Here is a 24,697-nt window from a genome sequence, read left to right as displayed (position 1 = left end):
GCGCTTACTGTGTGCAGAGCATTGGACTAAGCGCTTGGGAAGGACAAGTTGGCAACCTATAGAGACGGTCCCTACCCGACAACGGGCTCACGGTCCCATCACTGTTGACGGCATTACCATCCTTCCCAACTCACAAGCCCACAAACTTGGTGTCATCCTCGACTCCGCTCTCTCATTCACCCCTCACATCCAAGCCGTCACCAAAACCTGCCGGTCTCAGCTCCGCAACATCACCAAGATCCGCCCTTTCTTCTCCATCCAAACCGCTACCCTGCTCGTTCAAGCTCTCATCCTATCCCGTCTGGACTACTGCATCAGCCTTCTCTCTGATCTCCCATCCTCATGTCTCTTCCCACTTCAATCCATACTTAATGCTGCTGCCCGGATTGTCTTTGTCCAGAAATGCTCTGGGCATGTTACTCCCCTCCTCAAAAATCTCCAGTGGCTACCAATCAATCTGCGCATCAGGCAGAAACTCCTCACCTTGGGCTTCCAGGCTGTCCATCCCCTCGCCCCCTCCTACCTCACCTCCCTTCTCTCCTTCTCCAGCCCAGCCCGCACCCTCCGCTCCTCCGCCGCTAATCTCCTCACCGTGCCTCGTTCTCGCCTGTCCCGCCATCGATCCCCGGCCCACGTCATCCCCCGGGCCTGGAATGCCCTCCCTCTGCCCACCCGCCAAGCTAGCTCTCTTTCCCCCTTCAAGGCCCTACTGAGAGCTCACCTCCTCCAGAAGGCCTTCCCAGACTTAGCCCCTTCCTTCCTCTCCCCCTCGTCCCCCTCTCCATCCCCTGTCTTACCTCCTTCCCTTCGCCACAGCACCTGTATATATGTATATATGTTTGTACATATTTATTACTCTATTTATTTATTTTACTTGTACATATCTATTCTATTCTATTTTATTTTGTTAGTATGTTTGGTTTTGTTCTCTGTCTCCCCCTTCTAGACTGTGAGCCCACTGTTGGGTAGGAAATGTCTCTATATGTTGCCAACTTGTACTTCCCAAGCGCTTAGTACAGTGACCTGCACACAGAAAGCGCTCAATAAATCCGATTGATTGATAGAAGGGGAGACGGACGACAGGACAAAACATGGAGACGGGTGTCAAAATCGTCAGAACAAATCAAATTAAAGCACATCATTAACAAAATAAATAGAAAAGTCAATATGTACAAGTAAAATACATATAAAATACATAAAATACAAGTAAAATAAAGTCATAAATCTGTACAAATATATATACAGGTGGTGTGTGGAGGGGAAGGAGGTAGGGCAGGGAGGATGGGGCGGAGGAGAGGGAAAAGGGGGCTCAGTCTGGGAAGGCCTGGGGACAATGGAGGTGAAGATGACTCTTAGCTTTAGAGGGACACCCTGCTGACAGGCCACACGGCTGAGACCCTCCACTGTGAGGTGACCTCCCGCTCGATAAAGATCGAATGTGCACCCCTGAAGTGTGAGCCCCCGCCGGGCGGGACCGCATCCCATCCAGCACTTATCACAGGGCAGAGCACACAGTAAATGATGAACAGCTAACACAATTTGTATCATTAATAGCCCCTCTCCCGCAACCCAGTCAAGTTTCCCCCCACTCCTAGACCTGGTTAATTTCAAGCCTTGGGGCGACAGGCCGGTGTCAGGCCTGGGGTTCGGAGTAGGGGGTGGGAGTTTGTGGTGGGGAGGGCAGGCTGCAGTTGGGGTGTGAATAATAATAACAATAATAATGATGACATTTGTTAAGCGCTTACTACATCTAAGCAGCGGGGAGGATACAAGGTGATCAGGTGGTCCCACGTGGGGCTCACAGTCTTCATCCCCATTTTACAGATGAGGTCACTGAGGGCCAGAGAAGTGTCTTGCCCAAAGTCACACAGCTGAGCATTGGCAGAGCTGGGAGTTGAACCCGTGACCTCTGACTCCTGAGCCGGCTCACAGTCTTCATCCCCATTTTACAGATGAGATCACTGAGGCCCAGAGAAGTGACTTGCCCAAAGTCACACAGCTGACCATTGGTGGAGCCGGGATTTGAACCCGTGGCCTCTGATTCCCGAGCCTGGGCTCTTTCCATTGAGCCACACTGCTTCTCTGCAGCACGAGGCTGCCCCTTCCCCACCTCCAAGTCCGATGCTGCGCCTAACCTCCCATCCGTAAAGAAGAAGCGTGGCTCAGTGGAAAGTGCACGGGCTTTGGAGTCAGAGGTCATGGGTTCAAATCCCACCTCCGCCACTTGTCAGCTGGGTGACTTTGGGCAAGTCACTTCACTCCTCTGGGCCTCACTTCCCTCATCTGTAAAATGGGGATGAAGATTGTGAGCACTCTGTGGGACAACCCGGTCACCTCGTAGCCTCCCAGCACTTAAAATAGTGCTTTGCACATAGTAAGCGCTTAATAAATGCCATCATCATTATTATTATTATTATCCCACCATACCAGTCGGTCTGGAGATGAGCGGGACTGAAAACCATCTCCTCTGTCTCAGGATTGGGACCCTGGGCCCGCTCCAGGGGGCTAGCATCAAGGTGCAGATCGTCCCCTTCAAGAGCGGCCAGAGGCAGATTCAGGCCAACCTGCGGAGCAACAGATTTAAGGACGTCAAGGGCTACAGGAGCCTGGAAGTGGCTCCCGGATTCTAAGTCTTGGGACGGCAGCTCACTTGGGACTGGCTCCGAGAATCCGGCCCGTCAAGGGGTGAGATGCTGCGGAGCCGGAGAGACGGGCCGGGCGAGGCCGCGCTGGTCCCACCCGGGGCAGAGGGAAGAGATTGGGCCCGGCCCATCTGGCTCTCCCCCAGTCCCATTCAGGGAGGAGGAGCACAGCGGAGTTTGTATCAGCAGCATCTGGTATGGACCAATAAAATTATTCTGGTTTGCTCTTTGTCCCCCCCGACTGCCCCGTTCGGCTCACTCTGTTCACCCTGCCTGCTTTCCCGGCACGCCCTGTCCCCTGCGATTACCGTGCCCATCCGGTCACGGGTTCTAATCCCCCGGCTTGTCTGCTGCGTGACCTGGGGCAAGTTACTTCACTTCTCTGAGCCTCAGTGACCTCACCTGTCAAACGGGGTTTGAGACAGTGAGCCCCGCGTGGGACGGGGCCTGTGCCCAGTTCGATTTGCTCGGTTCCACCCCAGTGCTCGGCACGCAAGCGCTTACTTAACAAATACCATCATCATCATCATCCATTCATTCATTCAGTCTTATTTATTGAGCGCTTACTGTGTGCAGAGCCCTGGACTAAGCGCTTGGGAAGTCCAAGTCGGCAACATCTACAGACGGCCTCTACCCGATGACAGGCTCACAGTCTAGAAGAGGGAGACAGACGACAGAATGAAACATGGAGACGGGTGTCAAAATCGTCAGAACAAATAGAATTAAAGCTATATTCATTCATTCATTCGTTCAATCGTATTTATTGAGCGCTTACTGTGGGCAAAGCACTGGACTAAGCGCTTGGAAAGTACAAGTCGGCAACATCTAGGGACGGCCCCTACCCGACAACGGGCTCACAGTCTAGAAGGGGGAGACAGATGACAGAACGAAACATGTGGACAGGTGTCAAGTCATCAACTGTCAGCTGTGTGACTTTGGGCAAGTCACTTAACTTCTCTGTGCCTCAGTTCCCTCATCTGTAAAATGCGGATGAAGACTGGGAGCCCCGCGAGGGACAACCTGATAAACTTGTAACCTCCCCAGCGCTTAGAACAGTGCTTTGCACATAGTCTTCTAGACTGTGAGCCCACGGTTGGGTAGGGACCATCTCTATATGTTGCCAAGATGGACTTCCCAAGTGCTTAGTACAGTGCTCTGCACACAGTAAGCGCTCAATAAATATGATTGAATGAATAGTAATATCACACAGTAAGCACTTAATAAATGCCATTATTATTATTATTATCAAAATAAATATACCCAACCCGTTCCACCCCCACCCCGCCTCCCGCCCTCCCACTCACGGCCAAGGCTGCCTACTGAGGAAGGGTGATGAGCCACAGGGCAGGCGGGAGACTTGGACAATCGGAGTTAGCTCGTGGGTCAGGAAGAAGTCCGGGGGCTCAGGTCCGACTTTACCACTCAGACCACCAACCCAGCCCCGACTTCAGCACCCACAAGAACCACACTGCCAGCCCCCAGCCCCAACCTCAGAACCCAAGACCCACCCCTCAGTCAAACCCAGTTCCACAGTTCCATCCAGAGTTCCAACCTCAGCATCCAGTCCCCAGCCCAAGCCCCAATGCAGCCCCATCCCCAGTAATAATAATAATAATGTTGGTATTTATTAAGCGCTTATTATGTGCCAAGCACTGTTCTAAGCGCTGGGTAGGTTATAAGGTGATCAGGTGGTCCCCCGGGAGGCTCACAGTCTTCATCCCCGTTTTCTAGATGAGGGAACTGAGGCCCAGAGAAGTGAAGTGACTTGCCCAAAGTCACCCAGCTGACGATTGGCAGAGCCGGAGTTTGAACCCATGAGCTCTGGCTCCAAAGCCCGGGCGCTTTCCACTGAGCCACGCTGCTTCTAAACCCCAGCCCAAACCCAATGGCAATATCCCCGAATCAGCCTGGCCCCAGTCTCGGTGTCCAGCCACTAGCCACAGCCCCATTTTCAGACCCTGGACACCAGCCCCCAATCCAACCCAGGCCCCAGATGCACCCAAAACCCAAGGTCTCAAGACCCAATCCCCGGCCTCGTTCCCCAACTTCAGAGCTCAGATTCCAGCCACAATCCCAACTTCAACCCCAGACTCCAGCCCCAAACCTCATTCCCAACCCTCTAAACACTAGCCCCGAGATCCCGCCTCCCAAATCCCAGCTTTCTACACAGCTCAGCACGTCCACCGTGAGTGGGGACAGAAGGGATGCAGAGAAAGCCCCGGGTAGTGGAGAATGGGAAACAACCCAGCCCTGTTCCCAGGTTTCCCCAACGAGCCGGGACCAACGGGTCTCTGGTGACCGGCGGCTGGGTCTCGAGGCCAATGGCATCTGTCTGAACCTAGATCCAGTCGGCTCCCTCCCTTTTTCCAATATTCCTGCCGCCATCCGGCCCAGAATGCCCGGCCTCCGACTGTGGTCAGCTCGCAGTGAGGTACAGACAGTGGGTGTCAGAGGAGTGAAACGTACGGACTGGGCTGTACCAAATTAGCGAGGTTAGGCGGAAGGGGGAAAGCTGATTGAATGCCCTTAAAAGTGATGGCGAGGAGTTTCTGTTCGACTGGGAGAGGGATGGGCAACCCGTGGAAGTTTTTGAGGTGTAGGGAGAGGCGTGCAAAATAATTTTTTAGAAAAATCATTTGGGCAGCAGAGTGAGGCAGGGACTGGAGCGGGGAGAGACCGGAGGCGGGGAGGTCACTGAGGAGGCTGAAGCAGTAATCCAAATAATAATAATAATGGCATTTATTAAGCGCTTGCTATGTGCAAAGCACTGTTCTAAGTGCTGGAGAGGTTACAAGGTGATCAGGTGGTCCCACGGGGGGCTCACAGTCTTCACCCCCATTTTCTGGATGAGGGAACTGAGACCCAGAGAAGTGAAGTGACTTGTCTAAAGTCACACAGCTGACGATTGACGGAGCTGGGGTTTGAACCCATGACCTCTGACTCCCAAGCCCGGGCTTTTTCCTCTGAGCCACACTGCTTGGCACTCGTTCAGATGCCAGAGACGAGTGCTTGGAATAGCATGATAGCAGTTTGGATGGAGAAGAAGGGATGAGGTCTAGTGGAAAGTGGGATCAGGGCAGTCTAGTGGGGACCGTGAGCCCACTGTTGGGTAGGGACCGTCTCTATATGTTGCCAACTTGTACTTCCCAAGTGCTTAATACAGTGCTCTGCACACAGTAAGCGCTCAATAAATATGATTGAATGAATGAATGAGTCTGGAGACCTGGATTCGAATCCTGCCTCGGCCACTGGCCTGCTGGGTGATCTTGGGCAAATCACTTAACTCCTCCGTACTTCATTTTCCTCATCTGCCAAAGGGGATTAAGATGTCTTTCGTCCCTCCACTGTAGGCTGCGACCCACTAGTCGCTCAGGGGCTGTGACCAATCTGATTAACTTGTATCTATCCACTGCTTAGAACTAAGCTTGACACATAGTAGATGCTTAACAAATTCACTCATTCAATCGTATTTATTGAGCGCTTACTGTGTGCAGAGCACTGGACTAAGCGCTTGGGAAGTACAAGTCGGCAACATCTAGAGACGATCCCTACCCGACAACGGGCTCACGGTCTAGAAGGGGGAGATGTACGACAAAACAAAACATGCCAGAGTTATTATGAATGATAATATTGTGAGGTATAACCAACATGGCTTAGTGGATAGAGCATGGGCATGGGAGTGAGAGGGACCTGGGTTCTAATCTTACCTCTGCTATTGGCCTTGGGCAAGTCACTTAATTTTTCTGTGCCTCAGTTATCTCGTCTGTAAAATGGGGATTAAGACTGTGAGTCCCACGTGGGACGGGGACTGTGTCCAACCTGATCAGCTTGTACCTAGCCAGAGCACTTATTAAAGTGTGGGGCACAAAATAAAAATAATGATGATGACATTTGTTAAGTGCTTACTATGTGCCAAGCACTGTTCTAAGAACTGGGGAGGCTACAAGGTGATCAGGTTGTCCCACGGGGGGCTCACGGTCTTCATCCCCATTTTACAGATGAGGTAATTGAGGCCCAGAGAAGTGAAGCAACTTGCCCAAAGTCACACAGCTGACAAGTGGCGGAACCGGAATTTGAACCCATGACCTCTGACTCCTAAACCCATGCTCTTCCGTTCATTCATTTCATTTGATCGTATTGATTGAGTGCTTACTGTGTGCAGAGCACTGGACTAAGTGCTTGGGAAGTACAAGTCGGCAACATTGGGAAGCAGCGTGGCTCAGTGGAAAGAGCCCGGGTTCAAATCTTGGCTCCGCAACTTGTCAGCCGTGTGACTTTGGGCAAGTCACTTCACTTCTCTGGGCCTCAGTTACCTCATATGTAAAATGGTGATGAAGATTGTGAGCCCCCCGTGGGAAAACCTGATCACCTTGTATCCCCCCCCAGCGCTTAGAACCGTGCTTTGCACATAGTAGGCGCTTAGCAAATATCGTTATTATTATTATTATTGTATAGAGACAGTCCCTATCCGATAATGAGCTCGCAGCCTAGAAGGGGGAGGAAGCATAAACAAATATAAAACCATTAACCAAATATAAAACCATATAAACCAAATAAAACCATAGCAAATACCATAAAATACATCTAAACCAAATAAAACCGTAACAAATACCGTAAAAGAACAAATCCCATAAAAGGCAATACCATAAATACCATACCACAAAAATAACAAATACCATAAACAAATACCCTAAAAAACAACAACAACAGGATTGGTGACTGAGTGCCTAGGCAGATTGAAAGAGAGATGAGTCCAGAATAAGAAGCAGCATGCTTTAGTGGATAGAGATCAGACCTGTGAGTTAGAAGGACCTGGGTTCTAATTCTGACTTCACACTAGTCTGCTGTGTGATCTTGGGCAAGTCACTTAACCTCTCTGCGCCTCAGTTCCCTCATCCATAAAAGGGGGATTAAAACCGTGAGCCCCGTGTGGGACAACCTGATTACCTTGTATCTACCCCAGTGCTTAGTGCAGTGCTTGGTGTGTAGTGAGCACTTAACAAATATCATTCAAAAAATACAAGTAACTGCTAACACTGAAGGCTTGAGAGTCAGAGTGGACGGTAGTGCTGTCTACAGCAATGGGAAAGTTGGTGGGGTGGGGACAGTGGAGTGGTGGGGAGCTGTGTTTTGGATGGGATAAGTTTGAGGTGTCAGTGGGCCATCCAAGTAGAGATGTCCTGAAGGCAGGAGGAAATGCTAGCCCCTAATAATAATGGCATTTATTAAGCACTTACTATGTGCAAAGCACCGTTCTAAGCACTGGGGAGGTCACAAGGTGATCAGGTTGTCCCACGGGGAGCTCACAGTCTTAATCCCCATTTTACAGATGAGGTAACTGAGGCCCAGAGAAGTGAAGTGACTTGCCCAAAGTCACCCGGCTGACAAGTGGTGGAGCCGGGATTTGAACCCATGACCTCTGACTCCCAAGCCTGGATCCTTTCCACTGAGCCACGCTGCTTCTCCCGCTGCCCCTCCCCACAACACCTGTGTATATATTTGTACAGATTTATTACTCTATTTAACTTGTACATACTTACTATTCTATTTATTTCATTAATGATGTGTATATAGTTATAATTCTATTTATTCTGATGGTATTGACACCTGTCAACTTGTTTTTTTCTGCCATCTGTCTCCCCCTTCTAGACTGTGAGCCCGTTGTCGGGTAGGGACCATCTCTAGATGTTGCCAACTTCCCAAACACTTAGTACAGTGCTCTGCACACAGTAAGCACTCAATGAGAAGCAGCATGGCTGAGAAGCAGCCTGGCTCAGTGGAAAGAGCCCGGGCTTTGGAATCAGAGGTTATGGGTTCAAATCCTGGCTCCGCCACTTGTCAGCTCTGTGACTTTGGGCAAGTCACTTCACTTCTCTGTGCCTCAGTTACCTCATCCGTAAAATGGGGATTAAGACTGTGAGACCCATGTGGGACAACCTAATTGGCTTATATCAGCCCCAGCGCTTAAAACAGTGCTTGGCACATAGTAAGCGCTTAACAAATACCAACATTATTATTATTATTATTAATCAGTACGATTGAATGAATGAATGAACGAATGAAGAGGAGACCTGTCAGGTCTGGAAAGATTGATTTGGGAATCATCGGCTTAGGGGCAGAAAAAAAGCATCGGGGCCAGACTCCGTGCCCTCCCTGTTTCTTTTCCAGGGAATGTTCCTGGGCATGGATGCTTTCTGAACCCTCAGGGGAGTCTGGGACCGGGTGGGCTTCCTGCTGCTGAGGTTGGCTCGTCCGACAATACTACGGCCCACGGCTCCTGGCTAGCCAGGACCCCCTGACCCCAAGCAGGCACGAGATAAGCAGCAGAAGCAACAGCAGAGTCTGTCACAGCAAGATAGGGAAGGGTGGAGTTGTCGGGGTTGACACGGGCACCTCCCCATAAGCCCCTGGAACAAGGCAGGGCTGGTTTAAGAACTGAAACAGGAAAAACACTTTGGTGCCTTTGGGTTGGCAACCCAGGAGCCCGGACTGAGGAAGGGTCTGGCCTTCCGGGGGCGAAACGGCCATGGGGCAAGGTGAGTCCAAGCAGAACCATGGGGGCACAAGCCCCCAGCTTCCCATTGGCACCCGGAGCCTCTTCCCTCCTGGGAAATTTCACCCGCTCGCAGAGGGCCACGGTGGGTGGCTCTGGTCGGGATTCTGGGACGGCCAAGGCAGGGCTGATCGGCCCAGTCAGCCGGTCTGGAGATCCGCTGCAGGTCTTGGGGATGCTCCCTGCCAGTGGTCAGCCGCTTCCCGGAGGCATAGAGCCCACGGCCCTCGACCTGAACATCCGGCTCCCCTGGGCCCAGATCCTTGCTCATCAGGCCTAGGAAGGGTGGGGAGATGGAACGAACCGGGGAAAGGACGGAATACCCCAGCAGAACTCAGAGGAGGGGAAACCACAGCCTAGGACCTCCTAGAAAGCTCACCGAGCTCCTTTGGGGGGCTTCCAAGAGGGCCGAGCGGCCCCCGGCATGGCTCTCTGACTCCGGTGAGACCAGAGATTTCCCTGGGAAGTTGAGAGCTAGAAACTCTGCCAGAGGGAGCAAGGATACTCCTGAATGATCTCCCCTGCCCCGGGAAAGGGGAGGGAGAGAAGACACAGTCCGAGGCCGAGGCCACCCCATACCCCTGGAGTGAGAGGAGGTTGGGGGTCAGAGAACTGGGCCTGGCCGAGGGGTCCCAGGGAGCAGTGGTCTTATCTAGGCCGATCAATCAAGGCCAGGAGGGAAGCAGCCAGGGGGGAGAGGGCAGAGGGGCTCCAGGGGCCCAGAGATGGGCAACCAGAGCTCAGGTTTGGCTTGGACTCCCTTAGGAAGTCAGTGGAAAACCCCTAAGTCCGCTCACCCTAGAGTTGACTGAGGTGTCCTCCCAATAAGGGTCTCTCACCAGGGTTGGGCCGACCCCCTCCCCGCACCAGGAGACAGCCCCGTGACTTGCTGAGATCAGCGTGGCTCAGTGGAAAGAGCCCGGGCTTGGGAGTCAGAGGTCATGGGTTCTAATTCCGGCTCCACCACTTGTCTGCCGTGTGACCTTGGGCAAGTCATTTCACTTCTCTGGGCCTCAGTTCCCTCATCTGGGAAATGGGGATGAAGACTGTGAGAGCCCCATGTGGGACAACCTGATTGCCCTGTATCTTCCCCAGCGCTTAGAACAGTGCTTGGCACAAAGTAAGCGCTTAATAAATACCACTATTATTATTATTATTATTACTGGTCTTCCACCTCTTTGCTTGGGCTCAGAACTTAGAGGGAGAGTTTAAAGCTGTCCATCACCTCGCCCCTTCTTACCTCACCTCCCTCCTCTCCTTCTCCAGCCCAGCCCGCACCCTCCGCTCCTCTGCCACCGCTAACCTCCTCACTGGGCCTCGTTCTCGCCCGTCCTGCCATCGACCCCCGGCCCATGGCCTATCTCCGGCCTGGAACGCCCTCCCTCCTCAAATCCACCAAACAATAATAACAATAATGGCATTTATTAAGCACTTACTACTTGCAAAGCACTGTTCTAAGCGCCGGGGAGGATACAAGGTGATCAGGTTGTCTCACATGGGGCTCACAGTCTTCATTCCCATTTTCCAGATGAGGGAACTGAGGCCCAGAGAAGTGAAGTGACTTGCCTAAAGTCACACGGCTGACAATTGGCGGAGCTGGGATTTGAACCCATGACCTCTGACTCCAAAGCCCGGGCTCTTTCCGCCGAGCCATGCTGCTTCTCTAAACAAGCACACTTCCCCCCTTCATAGCCCTAGTGAAGGCTCACCTCCTCCAGGTGGCCTTCCCAGACTGAGCCCCCCCATTTTCCTCTGCCCTCCCCCCCGCATCACCCCGACTTGCTCCCTTTCCTCTACGCCCCCTCCGTCCCATGGCACTTGTGCATATATGTACGTATTTATAATTATAATTCTATTTTTATTAATGATGGGTCTATATCTATAATTCCATTTATTTATAATGATGCTACTGATGCCCGTTTACTTGTTTTGTTATCTGTCCCTCCCCTTCTAGACTGGGAGCCCACTGTGGGCAGGGATTGTCTCTATTTGTTGCCAAATTGTACTGCCCAAGTGCTTAGTCCAGTGCTCTGCACACAATAAGCGCTCAATAAATATTATTGAATGAATGAATGAATGCAGGTCACCAGCGATCTCCTTCTTGCCAAATTCGATAGCCTCTACTCCATCCTAGTTTTCCTCGAACTCTCAGCTGCCTTCGACACTGTCGATCACCCATTCTCCTAGACATAATAATAATAATAATGGCATTTATTAAGTGCTTACTATGTGCAAAGCACTGTTCTAAGCGCTGGGGAGGTTACAAGGTGATCAGTTGGTCCCAGGGGGCTTACAGTCTTCATTCTCATTTTACAGATGAGGTAACTGAGGCACAGAGAAGCTAAGTGACTTGCCCAAAGTCACACAGCTGACAATTGGCAGAGCCGGGATTTGAACTCCAAAGCCTGGGCTCTTTCCACCGAGCCACGCTACTTCATGTTCCCTGCCCCTAGTGAGCTTACAGTCTAGAGGGAGAGACAGGCATGAATATGAATAAATGTCATTTATAAAAAATAATTTAAAGATACATACATAAGTGCTATGGCGTTGGGGTGGGCAAATATCCAATGTCCAAAGATCCAAGTGCATAGAAAGGAAAGGGAGCTGGGGAAAAGATCATTTAATCAGGGAAGGCTTCATAGAGAATATGGGACCTGAATTGGGCTTTGAAAGCGGAGAGAGAGTGATGGTCTGGCATATACGGCAGCGGAGGGGCTTTCAGGTTAGGGGGAGGACGTGGGAAAGGGTTCGGCATTGAGATAGATGAGATTGGGACACGGTGAGTAAGCTGTCGTCAGCGGAGCCGAGTGGGTGGGCTGGGCTGTAGTAGGAGATTAGAGAGGTGAGGTAGGATGGAACGAGCTGATTGAGTCTTTAAAGTCAATAATAAGGAGTTTGAGGTAGGATGGAGCGAGCCAATTGAGCCTTTAAAGTCAATAATAAGGAGTTTCTGTTCGATGACACTCCACGTCACCCCATCCACAGAACCGAACTCCTCTGCTCTCCTATCCTCTGCGGCCCCATCCCGCTATCCTATGACCCTGGATCTATTCCACGGTATACTTCCTCCACTCCTGGGCCTGAGCTGTAGAGCAATTTGGGAGAAAATCCAGACATTTCTCTGACCTCGTCCCCCTTAAATTCATACTTCTCTGTTTCAGTTCAGCCCTTTCAACAGCCCGACAACAATATCAATCAATCAATCAATCAATCAATCGTATTTATTGAGCGCTTACTATGTGCAGAGCACTGTACTAAGCGCTTGGGAAGTACAAATTGGCATCACATAGAGACAGTCCCTACCCAACAGTGGGCTCACAGTCTAAAAGGGGGAGACAGAGAACAGAACCAAACATACCAACAAAATAAAATAAGTAGGATAGAAATGTACAAGTAAAATAAATAAATAAATAAATAAATAAATAGAGTAATAAATATGTACAACCATATATACATATATACAGGTGCTGTGGGGAAGGGAAGGAGGTAAGACGGGGGGATGGAGAGGGGGACGAGGGGGAGAGGAAAGAAGGGGCTCAGTCTGGGAAGGCCTCCTGGAGGAGGTGAGCTCTCAGCAGGGCCTTGAAGGGAGGAAGAGAGCTAGCTTGGCGGATGGGCAGAGGGAGAGCATTCCAGGCCCGGGGGATGACGTGGGCCGGGGGTCGATGGCGGGACAGGCGAGAGCGAGGTACAGTACAATACTTCTCCTTCCGGCTGTTCCAGGCCTTTAATTCCCTTTCCAAACCTCCTCCACCTCTTCGACCCTCCCTACAGTCCCTGCAGTAACGCAAGATGAAATCTTTGGCCGCCTCTCCTCACTGACCTCCCGGCCGCCTGTCTCTTCCCACTCCAATCCCTATTCCTGCTGTGTGAATAATAATAATAATAATAATGATAATAATAATAAGAATGGCATTTATTAAGCGCTTACTATGTGCAAAGCACTGTTCTAAGCGCTGGGGAGGTTACAAGGTGATCAGGTTGTCCCTTAGGGGGCTTACAGTCTTAACCCCCATTTTATAGATGAGGGAACTGAGGCCCAGAGAAGTGAAGTGACTTGCCCAAAGTCACACAGCTGACAATTGGCAGAGCCGGGATTTGAACCCATGACCTCTGACTCCAAAGCCCGGGCTCTTTCTACTGAGCCACGCTGTTTCTCAGTTATCAGTAATCAAGAAACGTTCAGTTGGTGTCTCCCTACTCCTCAAGAAGCTCCCATGGCTACCCATCCACAACTGCATCGAACAGAAACTCATTCATTCAATCGTATTTATTGAGCGCTTCCTGTGTGCAGAGCACTGTACTAAGCGCTTGGGAAGCACAAGTTGGCAACATAGAGAGACAGTCCCTACCCAACAATGGGCTCACAGTCTAGAACTCCTTACCATTGGCTTGGCTTAGTGGGAAGAGCCCGGGCTTGGGAGTCAGAGGCCATGGGTTCTAATCCCAGCTCTGCCCCTTGTCTTCTGTGTGACCCTGGGCAAGCCGCTTAACCTCTCTGGGCCTCAATTACCGCATCTGGAAAATGGGGATTAAAACTGGGAACCCCACGTGGAACAACGTAATGACCTTGTATCTACCTTAACGTTCAGAACAGTGCTCGGCACATAGTAAGCGCTTAACAAATACCATAATAATAATAATTATTATTATTTAAAGCACTCATTTAGCTGGCCCCACCCTACCTCATCTTTTTAATCTCCTACTACAGCCCAGTCCACACATTCCCATCCTCTGGCTCCAGTTTACGCATTGTGCCCTGATCTCGGCTATCTCACTGCTGACCGTTTTCCCAAATATAATAATAATAATAATGGCATTTATTAAGGACTTACTATGTGCAAAGCACTGTTCAAAGCGCTGGGGGGGGGCAGATATAAGGTGATCAGGTTGTCCCATGTGGGACTCACAGTCTTCATGCCCATTTTCCAGATGAGGGAACCGAGGCCCAGAGAAGTGAAGTGACTTGCCCAAAGTTACCCAGCTGACAAGTGGCAGAGCCGGGATTTGAACCCACAACCACTGACTCCAAAGCCCGGGCTCTTTCCACTGAGCCACACTGCTTCTCATCCTCCCCCTATCCTGGAACTCCCTCGCTGTCCATATATGCCAGACCACCACTCTCTCCACCATTCAAGCACTCCTACAGTCACATTTCCAAGAGACCTTCCCTGATCAAGTCCTCTTTTCCCGGCTCTTCCCAAGCGCTTAGTACAGTGCTCTGCACACAGTAAGCGCTCAATAAATACAATCGACTGACTGACGAGCCCATAAACTTGGCATAATCCAGAGAAGCAGAGTGGCTCAATGGCCAGAACCCAGGCTTTGGAGTCAGAGGCCATGGGTTCAAATCCCGGCTCCGCCACATATCTGCTGTGTGACCTTGGGCAAGTCACTTAACTATTTATCCACGCCCCTCTCCCATTACAAACCAAACTACTCACTGTGGCTCGTTTTCATCTCTCTTACCGGAGAAGCAGCGTGGCTCAGTGGAAAGAGCCTGGGCTTTGGAGTCAGAGGTCACGGGTTCAAATTCCGGCTCTGCCAATTGTCAGCTGAGTGACTTTGGGCAAGTCGCTTCGCTTCTCTGTGCCTCAGTTACCTCATCTGGAAAATGGGGATGAAGACTGGGAGCCCCACGTGGGACAAACTGATCATCTTGGATCCCTCCAGTGCTTTGCACATAGTAAGCGCTTAATCAATGCCATCATTATTATTATCATTATCATCTCACCTCTCTCATTCAACCCACGTGTTTGGTCAGCAAATCCCGTCAGTTCGACCTTCACGTCACCGCTAGAAACCTGCCCTTTCTTCTCCATTCGAACCGTTGCCGTGTAAACCCAAGCACTTATCCTGTCCCGCTTCGATTACTGCATCAGCCTCCTCCCCGCCTCGCCAAGAGGCCGGGCGAGCGGGGCCGGTCGCCGGCGGCCCCAGATTCAGACCGGAGGCTCCAAGGCTGACAGGCCCCTGCCCTCCCGCAGCCCTGCCCGTGGTGCGCTGCGACCTCCACGCCGCAACGAACAACCGGGAACACCGCACGGATCGGATCAGCACCCGCAGGCTCGTGGTCCGGAGAGGCTGGCCCTTCCAAGTCACCCTGACCTTGTCAGCCACGCAACTGCCGTTCTCCCCCAGGAACCCGACTTTCGCCCTCGTGGCCCAGACAGGTGGCCGGCGTGGGGGTGGTCCCTTTCCTGCGGGGAGGGCCGGGGTGGGCTTCCAGCTCTTTGTGGGGGGCTCTACCTCGCTCTCCCCTTCGCCCCCACACCATGACCGCCACCCTGGACTCCCTGCCTACCCGTGGACGGCTGCAGGCCTAGAGTCCAGGCTGACCCCTGGGTGTTATCCTAGGGGCCCAGGTCGGGAGCAAGGAAGCGGTATTCCCAGTGTCCGGCCACGTGGACGGGAAGCAGTGGAGTGCAGCCGTGAAGGAGCACGATGGCCAACGCTGCGTGCTGGCAGTGACCGCGCCGGCCAACGCCCGCGTGGGCCGCTATTCCCTCCTGCTCCAGGGCTCGAGAAAGACTCGCCGTTTCCTGGGCCAATTCACGCTGCTCTTTAATCCCTGGGCCAGAGGCAAGTCGAGAATCCCGGGACACCTCCCCAGGGGAAGAGAACCAGGGCCAGTCTGGTCGCAGGGACCGTGGGGAGGCAGGAGAGGATGGGACGGAGGCTGAGCAGAGCAGGATGGGAATAAGTGGGGAGAGAGAGCAGGGAAGGATGGGGGGGAGCAGGATGGAGGAGTGAAGGGAATAATAGAGGGGACAGGTGGGGGAGAAGGGGAGAGGGATGGAAGAGAGCAGGAGGGGATGAGGGGGGCGTTGACACCCCCTGCTCCTAAAGGTCTAGGCCCGGGCTGGTTCTTCCAGTGCCACGGTTACCCATCGGAGCTGGGAAGGCCGGCTCAGCCCGCCCCCGGTGATGCCCCTCCCTCACAGAGAAACGGGGAGTAGCTGAGGAAGGGGTCACCGGGGTCCCTGACCTGCTCTCCGCTCCCCCATCCTCTCCGTAAGGGGACGCGGTGTTTCTGGAGGGCGAGGCCCAGCGCGAGGAGTACCTGCTCAACCCAAACGGCCTCATCTTCCTGGGCACGGAGGGCGGCAGTTGGCCCCAGCCCTGGGATTTTGGCCAGGTACTGGGGTTGGGGGCTGGGAGGGGGCGGCCCGGGACCACCACGTGACAGATCCAGGATTTCAGGATTGCAGGGCCAGATTTGGCCCCCGGGTAGGGGTCGGCCATCTTCTCCCACCCCGCAGCCCCCTTTGCTCAGGGGTCCTGGGCTGGGACAGGAGCCTGTGGGGAAGGGATTTTAGCGGGGAGGGGTGGTGGTGCGGATTTAGGGCTGGGGGTGGGGGTGGAGGGCCTTCCCACCCATGCTCAAGGCCGCCATTTTGGATGGAGGACAACCTGGTGGACTTCTGTCTGCTCCTGCTGGACGTGGACGAGGACGGGCGGAGGCGGGGAGACCCGGTGCACGTGAGCTGCCTGCTGGGGGCCATGGTGAGTGGCACTGCCCGTGGGCCTGGGGGCCAGCCGGGCACGGGGTGGACGTAGGATGGACCACGGTGAGCACAGGGGCGGGCACGCAAGGAACAGGCCAAGGGTTATTTTGTTATGATGTGCGTTTAGCTCTATTCATTCATTCATTCATTCATTCAATCGTATTTATTGAGCGCTTACTGTGTGCAGAGCACTGTACTAAGCGCTTGGGAAGTCCAAGTTGGCAACATATAGAGACGGTCCCTACCCAACAGTGGGTTCCGACTACTTGTCACCTGTCCACGTGTTTGGTTTTGTCGTCTGTCTCCCCCTTCTAGACTGTGAGCCCATTGTAGGGTAGGGGTCGTCTCTAGATGTTGCCGACTTGTACTTCCCGAGCGCTCAGTACAGTGCTTTGCACACAGTAAGCGCTCAATAAATAGGATGGAATGAACGAATGAATGAGTGGGGTTGGACCTGGCTCCTGCTCCTCACCCTCTAGCTGCTTCTTCCCTCGGGAGACGGGTCAAGTTCTTCCTACTTCCAGGAGCTGGGTCATCGCCATCGCAATAACAACCGAGGTATTTGTTCAGCACTCACTCTGTGCCGAGCGCTGGGGTACATACGATACAATCGGATTCGACACAGGCCCTGGTATTTAATCCCCAGTTTCCGGAAGAGGAAGCAAGCACAGAAAAGTAAAGTGACTTGCCCAGGGTTACACAGAGAAGCAGCGTGGCTCAGTGGAAAGAACCCGGGCTTTGGAGTCAGAGGTCATGGGTTCAAATCCCGGCTCTGCCAATTGCCAGCTGGGTGACTTTGGGCAAATCACTTCACTTCTCTGGGCCTCAGTTCCCTCATCTGGAAAATGGGGCTATGAAGACTGTGAGCTCCCTGCGGGACAACCTGATCACCTTGTAACCTCCCCAGCGCTTAGAACAGTGCTTGGCATGGAGTAAGCGCTTAGTAAATGCCATCATCATTATTATCTACTACAAACCAGCCCACCTAAACTGGTCCTACAGCATAAGCTTACTCACTCTGCCCCACTCTCATCTTTCTCACCACTGACCCCTTTCCCGCATTCATTCAATCGTCTTTATTGAGCGCTTCCTGTGTGCAGAGCACTGTACTAAGCGCTTGGGAAGTACAAGTCGGTAACATCTAGAGACGGACCCTACCCGATAGCGGGCTCACAGTCTAGAAGGGGGAGACAGACAACAAAACAACATATATTAACAAAACAAAATCCTCCCTCTAGCCTGAAACTCCCCCGCCCTCCCTATGCGCCAGACTGCCACCCCTCTCTCCACCTTCAAAACACCTGGAAGTCAGAGGTCGTGGGTTCTAATCCTGCCACTTGCCAGCTGGGTGACCTTGGGCAAGTCACCTCACTTCTCCGTGCCTTATGTTGCTGATTTGTACCTCCCAAGAGCTCGGTACACAGTAAGCGCTCCACAAATACGATCGAATGAATCGAATGAATGAAAGCGCCTCGGTTCCCTTGTCTGGAAAATGGGGACTCATTCATTCATCCATTCATTCAATCGTATTTATTGAGCACTTACTGTGTGCAGAGCACTGTACTAAGCACTTGGGAAGTACAAACTGATGAAGACTGTGAGCCCCATGTGGGACGACCTGATCACTTTGTATCTACCCCAGCGCTTAGAACAACGCGTGGCCCGTAGTAAGCGCTTAGCAAACTCGATCATTATTATTATTATCACCTTCTCCAAGAGGCCTTCCCTGACTAAACCCTCTTTTCCCCGGTTCACTTTCCCTCGTGTGTTCTCTACACACTTGGATCTGTGACTTTCGGTCATCCCGCAGGCCCACGGGTGAACGCGCAACCGCTCCGGACAGGCAACCCCCACGAGGGCAGGCTCTGAGCAGCACTTAGAACAGTGCTTTGCGCATAGTAAGCGCTTAATAAATGCCATGATTATTATTATTGTTATACCCGCTCCTCTCCCCTCCCAGCTGAACCTCATCCGAGAGCGGGGGATCCCAGCCGAGTCCAGGACAGAAGCCCGGAGGGAAGAGGCGTCGGCGGTCCGGGAGCCGGGCAGCGTGCCCACCCTCCAGGAGTGGGTCGCCCGTCCTCGGGGCCCCGCTCACCGCAGCCCAGACTGGGTGCTCGCCGCCTGCGTCTGCTCGGGTACGAGGGTCCCAGCCCGCCCCGGCTTGTCTCCTCCACCCACCCGACCCTGGCTCCCGGCCCTGAAATGACCCTCCTCTCCCTGCCTTTACAGCTCTGAGGGCCCTGGGCATCCCTGCGCGGGTGGTCACGGCCTTCGGCTGCGCCCGGGGCCCGGACGGTGGCCGGACCGTGGAGGAAATCTACGATGAGGAGGGGCTGGTCGCTTCAGAGGCTTCCAAAAGCACCATATGGTGAGCCCGGGGGGCCGAGAGGCTGGGGGGTAGGGTTGGAGGGGACAGAGAAGCAGTGTGGCCTACACAGCTTAGGAGTCAGAGGGCCCGCGTCTAATCCTGGCTCTGCCGCTTCTCTGCCCGGGAGAGTCACTTAACTCCTCTGGGCCTCGGTTACCTCACCCATAAAATGGGAATTCAAAGCCGTGAGCCCCATGCGAGAAGCAGCCTGGGCTCAGGGGTCGGAGGTCATGGGTTCGAATCCCAGCTCCGCCACTCAATCAGTCAATTGTATTTATTGAGCGCTTACTGTGTGAGGAGCACTGTACTAAGGGCTTGGGAAGTACAAGCTGGCAACATATAGAGACAGTCCCTACCCAACAGTGGGCTCACAGTCTAGAAGACGTCAGCTGTGTGACTTGGGGCAGGTCACTTTTCTTCTCCGGGCCTCGGCTCCCTCATCTGGAAAATGGGGATGAAGACTGGGAGTCCCCCAGGGGGACAACCTGATCACCTTGTATCCCCTCCCGGCACTTAGAACAGTGCTTTTCATTCATTCATTCAATCGTATTTATTGAGCGCTTACTGTGATCAGAGCACTATACTAAGCGCTTGGGAAGTACAAGCTGGCAACATATAGAGATGGTCCCTACCCAACAGTGGGCTCACAGTGCTCTGCACATAGTAATCACTTAACAAATACCATTATTATTATTATAAGGACTGTGTGCAACCTTCTCATCCAGGGGTTAGTACAGTGCCTGACCCGTAGTAAGCACTTGACTATCGTAAAAATTAACAAAGAAAGAAAGCCCAAGGGCTCCAGTCGGCCACGGCTCGGGGGGCGGGGTGGGTCTTGGACTCCTCCGGTTCTTCTTCCCAAAAACAGGGAAGCAGTGTGGCTCAGTGGAAAGAGCCCGGGCTTTGGAGTCAGAGGTCGTGGGTTCAAATCCCAGTTCCGCCACTTGTCAGCTGGGTGACTTTGGGCAAGTCACTTCGCTTCTCTGGGCCTCAGTTCCCTCATCTGTCAAATGGGGATGAAGACTGGGAGCCCTCCATGGGACAAACTGATCATCTTGTATCCCCCCACTGCTTAGAACAGTGCTGTGCATCATAAAAATGTCATTATTATTATTAATAATAAACACTCCTCTCCCCCGCGACTGTCTCTTACCTCATTCTGGACCCGCAGGGTGTCCAGAGTCTGGACGGAGTGCTGGATGGCTCGCCCCGATCTGCCGTCAGAGTTTGGAGGAGGGTGGCAGGTACTGGACCCGCTCGCATCCGAAGGAGGAGGAAAGCAGGACTGGAAAGATGGTAAAATTGGGGCAGAGGCGGGCTAGGGATGGACCCAGAGGGGGAGGAGAGGGATGGAGATAGTGGAGAACCAGGGGCCTACAAGGACGGAGTCAGGGCAGACAACCCGGGGAACGAGGTGGGAAGCCACTATCCAGTCGATTGGCGGTATTTACTGAGCACTTACTGTACGCAGAGCACTGTACAAAGTGTTTGGGAGAGCGTAACGCGATACAGTTAAGACGCAAGAAGCAGGGTAGCCTAACGGAAAGAGCGTAGGCCTATAATAATAATGACATTTTTATTAAGCGCTTGCTATGTGCCAAGCACTGTTCTAAGCGCTGGGGAGATTACAAGGTAGTCAGGTTGTCCCACGGGGGGGCTTACAGTCTTCATCCCCATTTTATAATAGTAATAATAATGATGGCATTTATTAAGCGCTCATTAAGTGCCAAGCACTGTTCTAAGCGCTGGGGAGATTACAAGGTGATCAGGTTGTCCCACGGGGGGCTCCCGGTCTTCATCCCCATTTTCCAGATGAGGGAACTGAGGCTCAGAGAAGTGAAGTGACTTACCCAAAGTCACACAGCCGATAAGTGGCGGGAGCCGGATTTGAACCCATGACCTCTGACTCCAAAGCCCGGGCTCTTTCCACCGAGCCATGCTGCTTCCCGTGCTTACGAGTCAGAGGACTTGCATTCTAATCCCAGCTCTGTCACTTACCCTCTCTGAGACCTTAACTTCCCGGTACCTTGATTTTCTCATCTGTAAAATGGGGATTCAATACCGGTTCTTCCTTTCCTCTAGACTGAGAGCCCCATGGGGGACAGGGGTCCAACCCGAGTGCTTGGCATATAGTAAGCACTTAAATCCCCCAATTTATTGTGCACAAATAGAGCATTAAAATCAATTACAGAAAGAGCAGCAGAGGATAAGGAAGCAGCGTGGCTAAGTGGAAAGAGCCCGGGCTTGGGAGTCAGAGGTCGTGGGTTCGAATCCTGGCTCCGCCACTTGTCAACTGGGTGACTTTGGGCAAGTCACTTCACTTCTCTTCTAATCACTTCACTTCACTTCCCAAGCGCTTAGTACAGTGCTCTGCACATAGTAAGCGCTCAATAAATACGATTAATTGATAGGGCAGAAAGCCTTCAAGCCGATTGTGAGTTTTTCTGCTTATGAAAAGACACAACTTGTCCTGAGTTAAGGCTGAGGAGAGGAGAAGATGTAGGCTGACCGATGCCCCAGGGATAATAATAATAATTGATAATAATGGTATTTGGTAAGTGCTTACTATGTGCAAAGCACTGTTCTAAGCACTGAGGTGGTTAAAGGTGATCAGGGTGTTCCGGCGGGCTCACAGTTTTAATCCCCATTTTACAGATGAGATAACTGAGGCCCAGAGAAGTTAATTGACTTGCCCAAACTGACACAGCTGACAGTTGGCAAATCCGGGATTTGAACCCATGACTCAGACTCCAAAGCCTGTGCTCTTTCCACTGAACCACTGAATGATGTATTCTTGTGTTTCTGTGAGTCCACATGTGAATGCAGATATTGAGCAAATTGAATCAGTTTAGTGTATATGTGGGTTTTATTTTTGTTGTTTGTCTTAAGGTATTGGCATGTACTCATTATATGCCAGGTACTGTACTAAGCACTGGGGTGGGTACAAATAATCAGGTTGGACGCAGTGTATGTCCCACATGTTGCTTTCAGTCATAATCCCCAATTTACAGATGAGGTAACTGAGGCACAGAGAAGGTAAGTTACTCACCCTAGGTTATACAGCACACAAGCGGCGGGGACAGGATTAGAATTCAGGTCCTTCTCTCTACCAGGCTAATTCTATCTCCACTAAATGGATGAATTTATGTATAAAGGCACTTCTTGTATAACTCCAAAACCACCGAGACAATTTCACTGCTGTTATGTTCATATCTTTATGTTCTCTGACCTCTCCTATCGCATATTCATTTTAGTTTCAGTCTCCTTAACCAAAAAATAATATTCTTCATAGTTATTAAGTGCATACAACGTTCCAAGGAACGTATTAAGTGCTGGGGGAGATTCAGGACAATCTGACAGAACACAGCCGTGTCCCTTGAAGAATTCACAGACTAAGAGGGAAAAAAGGTATCGAATCCTCATTTTACTATAGAGAAAATTGAGGCGAAGAGAAATTAAATCACTCTCCCACGGCTATGCAGCCGACAAGTGGTACCGTTGGAATTAGAAGCCAGGTCTTCTGACTTCCGGGCCTAAGTTCCTCCCAATAGCACCCTGTTTCTACACAGTTCATAGCTTGGTGCTTTCAATAGAATGTAATGTCCTTGGGGGCAGTGATCACATTTACTATTACTGTGTCCTCCTCGGGCCTGGAATGCTCTCCCTCTGCCCATCCGCCAAGCTAGCTCTCTTCCTCCCTTCAAGGCCCTACTGAGAGCTCACCTCCTCCAGGAGGCCTTCCCAGACTGAGCCCCTTCCTTCCTCTACCCCTCGTCCCCCTCTCCATCCCCCCCACCTTACCTCCTTCCCTTCCCCACAGCACCTGTATATATATATATATGTTTGTACATATTTATTACTCTATTTATTTATTTTACTTGTACATATCTATCCTATTCATTTTATTTTGTTAGTATGTTTGGTTTTGTTCTCTGTCTCCCCCTTTTAGACTGTGAGCACACTGTTGGGTAGGGACTGTCTCTATATGTTGCCAATTTGTACTTCCCAAGCGCTTAGTACAGTGCTCTGCACATAGTAAGCGCTCAATAAATACGATTGATTGATTGATTGATTGATTCTCTGGGCCTCTGTCCCCTCATCTGGAAAATGGGGACGAAGACTGTGAGCCCCCCTTGGGACAACCTGATTATATTGAATCTACCCCAGTGCTTAGAACAGTGCTTGGCTCTTAGTAAATGCTTAACAAATACCATCGTGATCATTATTATTATTATTATTATTATTATACGTACACAAGTGGTGTACTATCATGATCATTATTATTATTATGCTGAGGGGATGGGGAGAGAATCCACATCAAGGACACAGGTCTCGCTGGAGGGAGAGAGAATAAGGTGTGGAGATGAAATGTTACTCAGGGAAGGCTTCCTGGAAGAGCGTTGATTTTAGCAGTCAAATATTAAGGGGAAGGGATTTCTTCCCTCCCTCTATTCCCAACTCCGCTATATTGTGCTCTCCCAAGTGCTTAGTATAATGCCCGCACACAGTAAGCGTTCAATAAATATGATTGATTGGTTTTTAGTGGGAGACGACTGAGGCGAGGTGGGAAGGGGGAGAGACAATGAAATGCTTTAAAGCCAATGGGGAGGAATTGGATGGACAACCCTGGGAGATTTCCGAGAAAGGAGATCCGCGCGAACTGATTCTTTAGAAAATGATCCGGGCAGGAGAAGGAAGACTGGATGGGAAAGGGGTGGGGTGGGATGCAGCTGAAGCAATAGCTAAGGACGCCGAAAAGGGCCTGGACCCGTTTGGTAGCCGTTCGGCCGAAGAGGGAGGGGTGGGATTCTGAAGGTGTTGCGAAGGTTGAAATGACGGAATATGTGGGTTGAAGGAGAGACACGACTAGAGGCTGATGCCAAGGTGAGGCTCTAGGAGGATGGTGGTGCTGTCTACAGCTGTGTGACTTTGGGCAAGTCACTTCACTTCTCTGGGCCTCGGTTCCCTCATCTGTAAAATGGGGATGAAGACTGTGAGCCGCCGGTGGGGCAACCTGATCACCTTGTAACCTCCCCAGCGCTTAGAACAGTGCTTTGCACATAGTAAGCACCTAATAACTGCCATTATTATTATTAACAAATCCCATCGTGTCCAGCGCTTAGAACAGTGCTTTGCACATAGTAAGCACTTAATAAATGTCATCATCATTATTATTATTACAGTGGGAAGACGAGGAGGATCTGCTTTGGAAGGGCTGATGTTTCCTTTAAGAGAAGGAAGGGGGTTTCTGGGGAGCTGGAAAGGGAGAGGGGGTGTCTGAGATGCCGCTTTTGCCCCCGCGCATCGCCCAGGGGTCCCCGGGATGGAGCGTGACCGCCTGCCCGGGGGTCTTTTTCCCAGCTCTGGCCTGCTGTGACTTGACTCCGGTCCAGGCCATCAAGGAAGGGGCCATCGCGGTTGCCCCCGGGGTCTCCCGCCTCTTCGCCTCACTGAACGCCACCTGCGAAGTCTGGGTACGTTCCGGGGACGGTTCACGGAGCCGGGCGCACACGAGCGCCAAGTACGTGGGCAACAACATCAGCACCAAGGGCGTGGATGGAGATCGCTGCGAGGACATCACGCAGAGATACAAGTATCCTGAAGGTGCGGAGGCAGGGGGCTG

General features: G+C 51.9%; 1 protein-coding gene across 1 annotated transcript in view; it reads left to right on the top strand.

The window, feature by feature from the left end:
* The window catches only part of EPB42 (erythrocyte membrane protein band 4.2), a 62,125-nt gene that overhangs the window by 22,855 nt on the left and 14,573 nt on the right, over nt 1-24,697 (top strand). The window contains exons 12-22 of the mRNA XM_038740895.1: nt 2,477-2,612; nt 4,813-5,057; nt 9,141-9,178; nt 15,183-15,368; nt 15,553-15,777; nt 16,215-16,333; nt 16,603-16,701; nt 18,664-18,841; nt 18,936-19,074; nt 20,246-20,370; nt 24,436-24,678. Coding sequence (XP_038596823.1) covers nt 2,477-2,612; nt 4,813-5,057; nt 9,141-9,178; nt 15,183-15,368; nt 15,553-15,777; nt 16,215-16,333; nt 16,603-16,701; nt 18,664-18,841; nt 18,936-19,074; nt 20,246-20,370; nt 24,436-24,678 — 1,733 coding nt within the window. The remainder of the gene's footprint in view (nt 1-2,476; nt 2,613-4,812; nt 5,058-9,140; nt 9,179-15,182; nt 15,369-15,552; nt 15,778-16,214; nt 16,334-16,602; nt 16,702-18,663; nt 18,842-18,935; nt 19,075-20,245; nt 20,371-24,435; nt 24,679-24,697) is intronic.

This window comes from Tachyglossus aculeatus (assembly GCF_015852505.1).
Source record: "Tachyglossus aculeatus isolate mTacAcu1 chromosome 12 unlocalized genomic scaffold, mTacAcu1.pri SUPER_6_unloc_1, whole genome shotgun sequence".
Classification (NCBI taxonomy): domain Eukaryota; kingdom Metazoa; phylum Chordata; class Mammalia; order Monotremata; family Tachyglossidae; genus Tachyglossus; species Tachyglossus aculeatus.
The sequence above is the reverse complement of the archived record's forward strand: the minus strand, read 5'-3'. Positions and strand labels throughout refer to the sequence as shown.